Source organism: Piliocolobus tephrosceles, chromosome 14 (assembly GCF_002776525.5).
Source record: "Piliocolobus tephrosceles isolate RC106 chromosome 14, ASM277652v3, whole genome shotgun sequence".
NCBI lineage: Eukaryota > Metazoa > Chordata > Mammalia > Primates > Cercopithecidae > Piliocolobus > Piliocolobus tephrosceles.
In genome coordinates this window covers 110,717,422-110,725,499 of record NC_045447.1, presented here as the reverse complement: position 1 = coordinate 110,725,499, position 8,078 = coordinate 110,717,422, and the positions used below count along the sequence as shown (strand labels likewise).

Below are 8,078 nucleotides of genomic sequence, written 5' to 3'. Positions count from 1 at the left end.
CGCACCCTTCATCGCACTCCAGAGGGCGCCCCAGAGGCGCGCACCCTGCATCGCACTCGAGAGGGCGGACATGCTCTACCACCTGAGAGAGGGGAAAACAACCGCATTATTTCAACAAATGATATCAAAACAAAAAACAAAGAGGGATTGAAAGAGACTTGAAAGAACCTATAAACCAAAGGCAATGTGTAGATCTGAACTCTGATTCTAACAAACCAACTGGAAGAAAAATTCTAAGACAATCAGGATAATTTAATTCCTGACTAGACATGTGATGATAAGGAACTAATGTCAACTTTAAGATGTAATAATGGTATTGTAGTTTTGTTTTTTAAAAATGCATTGTATAGCAAGGAAGGGTCTATATATGTAACAATTCTCCGACTTCTCACTGAAAGTATTTAAATAAAGAATTGGGCTGGTCACAGTGGCTCACGTCTATAATCCCAACATTTTGGGAGGCCAAGACAGGCAGACTCCTTGAGTTCAGGAGTTTAAGACCAGCCTAGGCAACATGGTGAAATGCCATCTCTACCAAAAATACAAAAAATTAGCCAGGTGTGGCGGCACACACCTGTGGTCCCAGCGACTCAGGAGGCTGAGGTGGGAGGATCGCCTGAGCCTGGGAGTTTGAGACTACAGTGAGCCAAGACTGCACCACTGAACTCCAGCCTGTGTGACACAGTGAGACCCCATCTCAAAAAAAAAAAGAATTGAAAACATAAATAGTATTAATAAAATGATTTAAAAGCCACAGTATTCTTAACAAAATGTCAGGTTTATAAGCAGTATCATTTTAAAATCACATTGCATGTATACTTTGAATTCAGAAATGTGAATGCTTTGGATCTCATTATCTGAGACTGAGAGGGCTCTGCAAATTACACCACACAGTGGATTCACAGTGTTTTCAAACACTGCAGACAGAGCCACTCGTAACTTGGAAACATGACTACAGCAGTAGTCAGAGGCCATGCAACAATTTTCAAAGTGGGGTCCAAAGAACCCTTTCCAGAGAGGGAGGGAAGAACTGAAATGCGTTAAAAGAAAAAAAATCATTATTTTTAAAATTCTCATAATTTATCTTGGGCCTACGTGGAAACATAATAAGTACACTTTGTTGGGGTTTGCAGTAATATATATTTTTTAATTTTGAAAACTTCTCTAATTTTTAAATTTTATCTAAGCTATTTTAGATAATTTTATTATATATACATTTTTATGTATACATACAGCATATATTTTACTTACATATTTTAACACATATTTTAGATTATTTTGTAATTTTACAATATTCTATTTGAAAAGTAACATTTATTTATAATGTATTTTCTTGTATTTAAGAATGAATCATTGGCTTTAAATATGAGGATTAAAAGATTCAATTTCTCATCCTGCAGATGTTTCATCAAGAAAAGATAAAACTGACCAGGTGCGGTGGCTCCTGCCTATAATCCCAGCACTTTGCGAGGCCGAGGCGGGTGGATCACCTGAGGTCGAGAGTTCGAGACCAGCCTGACCAACATGGAGAACCCAGTCTCTACTAAAACTACAAAATTAGCTGGGCGTGGTGGTGCATGAGTGTAATCCCAGCTACTCGAGAGGCTGTGACAGGAGAATTGCTTGAACCTGGAAGGCAGAGGTTGTGGTGAGCTGAGATTGTGCCACCGTACTCCAGCCTGGGCAACAAGAGCAAAACTCTGTCTCCAAAAAAAAAAAAAAAAAAGAAATCAAAGGGAAGAAAAGATGAAACTGACACCATCAGAGAATTCTCTGACTCATGAGATAGAGACATCTGCTCCAGAGAAAGTGGGCTAAACTGTAAATAAAGACAAAAAATGTGAGGAAAGTTATTTTTCCCTTGCCTTTACAGATGTTAATGATTTACCTTATTGTGTCTTATGCAACAATATTTCAAATACTATTATGGTGCAAGTTAACTGCCACATCGATTTGAGATCGATCATTCAGAATCTAAAGAAAAAAATTAATTTAAGTGCAGATGTGATAAATTAATATGTCACCAACAGAACTGTACTTCTGCCTTACAACAGAATCTCTGGACTTACTGTATTCCTTGTAGTTGTCTGGTATCAGCACCAACTAAGCACAGAAGCTCTTTTATATGAACGTTGGCCACACACACAAGTGGTAGGGAAATACTTAAATTACTGAATAACTATTTAGAATCTCCTCGTTTTTCCTGGAACAACCATGTTGACGTTTGCACTGATAGCGCAAAAGCAACGGTGGGTAACACGCAAAAGCAACGGTGAGTAACACAGCTGCATCTCAGTGGGAATCAGAGCAGAGACAGTCCTCACGCTACACTTCACCACCACACACACACAGTAGAAACACCACGCTTTCACATACGAATATTTGATGAAGCAGTTTATCATACTGATTTTATTAAACTGTTGCCCTCAAGGATACTTTTTAAAAAGAGTTCTGTATGGTGAAACGGAAAGTGTGCATAAAGCACTTCTGCTTCATAATAAAAAACGACGGTTGCCTGGAGAAAAGCACTCCACTTGTACACCTGCACAACTCTTTCAGCGGTGGACTCACCTGACCACTTTTTGTCATGGAAATTGACTTGAAAGAATGAGTAGCAGACAGGCAGTGGTTAGTCACATTTTGGGATTAGGCACATACTTTTTCAATAATTTGCAAAGTGACTCAGTCCCCTCAGGAAAACAACTGACAGTGCTTATAGCCCATGCTAAATTTTAGCTTTTAAGCAGAAATTAGAATCTTGGAAATCTATGTCCACCAACATAAGCTTGACAGCTTTCCAATACTTAAAGTCGTTTCTGATGAAGTGGCAGTAGTGACTATAGGTTTTGATATTGCATAATGAAATATGTCAATGTTTGGAAGATATACATAACTCAATGAATGTTTTCCAAATGAACCATGCATAATGCTGCAAAATTATGTGTGTAGGCAAAAAAGATCCATTGAAAGTGCAAGACAGACCAATGGGTTTTAATGTAACAGAGTATGGAAAGTTAACTGATACAATTTCAGATTCCACATTGCAACTACCCTTTAAAAAATGACTATTTTCAAATTTTGGTGAGGTATCAAAGCAGAATTATCTACAATGATCTGTGATGGCTATTAGAATATTCCCGCCTTTTCCAGCTACCATCTATGTGGGACTGGATTTTCTTTATACACTTCAACCAAAACAACACATCCCACCAGAAGCAGATATGAGAATTCAGCAGCCTTAGGGCAGAAAATGAGACTTGCAAAAATGTAAAAGCAATGCTGCTCTTGTCAAATTTTTTTTTTTGCCTTGGAAAAGAGCATTGTTTTTCATGAAAATATGCTATTTGTGTTAACGTGTAATTAAATTATTTTTATTTTTTAAGTGAAGAAACACATTTTTAAAAATTTAGTTTCAAATATGATAAATATTAATAAGTGTTTAAAAGATTTAAAAAAAGACTCTTGGGAATGTCTGAACACAAAGAAGGAAACAACAGATGCGGGGGCCTACCTGAGAAAGGGTGGGAGGACGGAGAGGAGCAGAAAAGGTAACTGTTGGGTACTGGGCTTAATACCTGGGTGATGAAATAATATGGACAACGAAACCCTATGACATGTGTTTACATATGTAACAAACCTTCACATGTGCCCCCAAACCTAAAATAAAAGTTTAAAAACAAATGCTTTGGGCTCCTCAGTCATTTTTTTTTTTTTTTTTTTTTTGAGATGGAGTCTCACTCTGTTCCCCGGGTTGGAGTGCAATGGCGTGATCTTAGCTCACTGCAACCTCTGCCTCACAGCCTGAAGTGATCCTTCTGACTCAGCCCCCCTAGTAGCTGGGATTACAGACACACGCCACCATACTTGGCTAATTTTTGTATTTTTAGTAGAGATGGGGTTTCGCCATGTTGGCCAGGATGGTCTCAAACTCCTGACCTCAGGTGATCCACCCACCTTGGCCTCCCAAAGTGCTGGGATTACAGGTGTGAGCCACCACACCTGGCCAGGATACTCAGTGATTTTTAAGAGTATAAAGGGGTACTGAGACAAAAACGTTTGGACCCTGCTGTTGTATAGTCTTTCCAACACACCACAGCCTTTAAGAAAAGGAAAAATGACGCAGGATGACAGGAGACATGAACACCACTTACAGCAAAATCGCCTCGTTTACAGCCTCAAAGAACTCTGGCTGGAGAATTTCCTGAGGTTCATGTCCGTGACAGACGAGCAAAGCCTCCACCAGGGGGTCAACATCTGGCAGGGTAATAAGTGGGACACAGACTCGTGACAGGGACGCCAATCGCTCGGGAGTCATTCTATGGAAGAAATAAGAAATAATCACCCAAATCTAAGAGCCACGCATAATTAAGGACTATAAAACCTTCATGCTAAAAAGGTCAACGACAGATCACCTGTTTTGCCTCTAAATAAAGAGAATGACTCTAACACTATCGATGAACACTTCTCTTTTATCCAATTCTTTAGGAAGATACCTTTTAGCTGCCAATGCTGTTTCAGTGTCATTCATGGTCAGGACTTTGTTCTTTATATCCACAGGCACTTAATATGTCCAAAACACAACTCCTGAAATCCCTTCCCAGTGTTCCCTTTCCCCAGTGCCATCTCGTTTGCTCAGGCCCAAATGCTGATTCCTCCCTTTCACTGATGCATCAGTGAATACTAGCAACACATCCGACCTCTTCTGAACACCTCCATCACTGCCCTCCTAAGTGGAGAGTAACCCACCACCTCCAGCCTCTGGACTTCTTGCTTCTGCACTCACTCCTATAGTTTAACATCAGAACACTTCCAGCACCCCTTTAAAAATTCAGATCACAACACTTGTCTGCTCAAAGCTTTGCAATGGCTTCCCACCTCATGCAGAGAATAAGCAATGTCTTTCACTAGCCAGCAAGTCCTTCCATGGTGGGTCCCCGTCTGTTTCACTGACTTCATCTCCTCCCACTCTTACCTTTGTCTTTTCTGCCTCTGACTACCCAAGTAAGGTCCTGCAGTCCCCAGTTGCAGCTCAAATGTCCCTTTGTTAAGTGAGGTCTTCTCTGATCATCCCATGTCACTATACTGTCTACGACATGTGGCAATTTAAATGTAAATGAATTAAAATGAAATAAAATTAAAAATCCAGCTCCTCAACTGCACTAGTCACAGCTGAAGTGCTCAACAGCTATGGGCAGCTGGCGGCTACAGTCTCGACCAGCACACACGTACAGGATGCGCCTGGGACCACGTACAGGATGCGCCTGGGACCACGTACAGGATGCGCCTGGGACCACGTACAGGATGCGCCTGGGACCACGTACAGGATGTGCCTGGGACCATGTACAGGATGCGCCTGGGACCGCACAAAGCACTGCTGGACACTGGAGCTTCACGCGCCCTCCCACCCGTGCTTTACTTCTCTTCCTGGTACCTTTCACCATCTGACCTATACAGTATTCCCTTGTAGTACTCATGGTTCTCTTCCTCCTGAGAGGGCAGAAGCTCTACGATGGCAGGCAGCTTCTCCTACTTTGCCCACCACTCTATTCCTAGCACCTAGGGATAACTCCTCACACAGCACATGCTCAACAAATCCATCTCCAGTGCAGTGAACGATAAATAAAATGAAAGTTCTGAGTGGAGCCTATTCAACGTTTTTCTAGGTATTTTCATATGTAATTGTAAATATAGAAATTTAGTCTTGTGTTTTGTGAAACACAAATGGCACCACAGTATAGAGCATACAGCTGTCCCTCATTCTCAAAAACTTGCTGCCCATTATTAAAACACACGTGTTCTGTAATTTAACAATGCCACTATCAGTAGGCACTGAGGCTGTGTCTGGTTTTTCACTATTCAAACAGGGCTGTGGTGCTACCCTTACCCATGCCTGTCTGTGCTGTTTTAGCTGCCAATGCTGTTTCAGTGTCATTCTCACATGTGAGAACTTGCATATTAAATTGCCTTCCAAGGCCAGGGATGGTGGCTCACACATGAAGTCCCAGCACTTTCAGAGGCTGAGGCAGACAGATCGCTTGATCCCAGAAGTTCAAGACCAGCCTGGGTCACATGGAGAAACCCCATCTCTACAAAAAATACAAAAACTAGCTGGGTGTGGTGGTGCGTGCCTGCAGCTGCAGCTACTCGGGGGACTGAGGTGGGAGGTTGCTCGAGCCCAAGAGGTCAAGGCTGCAGTGAGCTGTGTTCACACCACTGCACTCCAGCCTGGGAGACAGAGCAAGACCCTGTCTCAAAAAAACACACATAGACAGACACACAAAAAAAAACTGCCTTGCAAATGACCACCCCTTCCAATGATATCATTATTTGTTTCTATTTCTCAAAAATTTATCGAACAAAAATTGCTATTTCATTGCCTTAATTTGCATTTTCCTGATAACTTGTGAGACGGTAATTGTTACCCACTTGTATTTACTCTTCAGAGAATTTGTTTATATATTTGTGTATTTTTGTCCTATTTGTTCATTTAATACCTATTTATTAATCCCCTATTGTAGTGAAGGCTCTGTTTGAGGTGTACGTGATACAGATGCAAAGACGACAAGGTCTCATCAGGGAGAGGAACAATACAATGCCAGATGATACTGGGTATCATGCTGAAAAGTAAAGAATACTCAGAAGTGACAGAAATTTACCAAGAAGGTGACATGTGAGCAGTGCTCCGAAGGAAGTACATGAACAAGCCACGTATATATCTGGGAGGAAAACACTGCAGACAGATGAAAAGCAAATGCAAAGACCCTCAGCATCTAAAAATAGCAGGGGACCAACGTGGTCACACCCAGTGAACCAGGGAGGACGGCGGAAAGGCTTCTGTACGTCACTGTAGGGGTCTGCATATTCTTTTTTAAAAAACTTAAGTTTTCATTTTTATGAAATTAATAAACGCAACTATATTCTTTAAATTTAGAATATGTATTTACTTTTAAATTTTTATTTCCATAGCTTGTGGGTAAAAGTAGTTTTTTGTTACATGGATGAATTGTATAGTGGTGAATTCTGAGGTGTTAATGTGCCCGTCGCCTGAGTAGATTGCACCTAATGTGTAGTTTTTTTTTTTTGAGACGGAGTCTCGCTCTGTCGCCCGGACTGGAGTGCAGTGGCCGGATCTCAGCTCACTGCAAGCTCCGCCTCCCGGGTTTACGCCATTCTCCTGCCTCAGCCTCCCGAGTAGCTGGGACTACAGGCGCCCGCCACCTCGCCCGGCTAGTTTTCTGTACTTTTAGTAGAGACGGGGTTTCACCGTGTTAGCCAGGATGGTCTTGATCTCCTGACCTCGTGATCCGCCCGTCTCGGCCTCCCAAAGTGCTAGGATTACAGACTTGAGCCACCGCGCCCGGCCAATGTGTTGTTTTTTTATCACTAGGCCCCATCCCACCCTCTTCCCGCTTCTGAGTCTCTGAAGTCCGTTATGTCACTCGTATGCCAGCAATGTCCAATCTTTCTGGCTTCCTTCTTTTTGGAAAAAGAATTGTCTTGGGTTACACACTAAATACACTAATACCAAAGATAGTTGACGAGCTTTAAAAAAAAATCGCAAAAACCCTCAATGCTTTCAGGAAGTTGACAGAGTTGTGTTGGGTGGCATTCAAAGCTGTCCTGGGCCGCACGCAGCCACGGGCCACAGGTCTGACGAGCTTGCTGTGCCTCTGTACTCATAGCTTAGCCCGCACTAATAAGTGAAAACATAACAGTTTGTGGATTGCTTGAGCCCAGGAGTTTGAGACTAGCCTGGGCAACATGGTGAAACCCTGCGTCTACAAAAAAATACAAAAATTAGGTGGGTGTGGTGGTGCACACCTGCAGTCCCAGCCACTTGGGAGGCTGAGGTGGGAGGATGGCTTCAGTCCAGGAGGTGGAGGTTGGGGTGAGCTGAGATCATGTCACTGCACTCTGGCCTGGGCAACAAAGCAAGACCCTGTCAAAAAAAGAAATGAAAGAGAGACACAGACAAAGGAGAGAGAGAAAAGAGAGAGGGGAGGGGAAGGGAGGAATGTGGAAGGGAAGGAAGGGGAAGGGAGGGAAGGTGAGGAGAGGAGAGGGAGAAGGGGGAGGAG

At 42.4% G+C, this 8,078-nt stretch overlaps 1 protein-coding gene across 7 annotated transcripts in view; it reads right to left on the bottom strand.

The window, feature by feature from the left end:
- Nucleotides 1–8,078, bottom strand: part of FANCC (FA complementation group C) — a 214,408-nt gene that overhangs the window by 44,344 nt on the left and 161,986 nt on the right. For 6 of the 7 annotated variants that reach the window (XM_023185263.2, XM_023185262.1, XM_023185259.1 and 3 more), the window contains one exon: nucleotides 4,152–4,316. The exons of the other annotated variant lie outside the window; for it this stretch is intronic. In XM_023185263.2, the coding sequence (XP_023041031.1) occupies nucleotides 4,152–4,316 (165 nt within the window). The remainder of the gene's footprint in view (nucleotides 1–4,151; nucleotides 4,317–8,078) is intronic. 7 annotated transcript variants of the gene reach the window in all.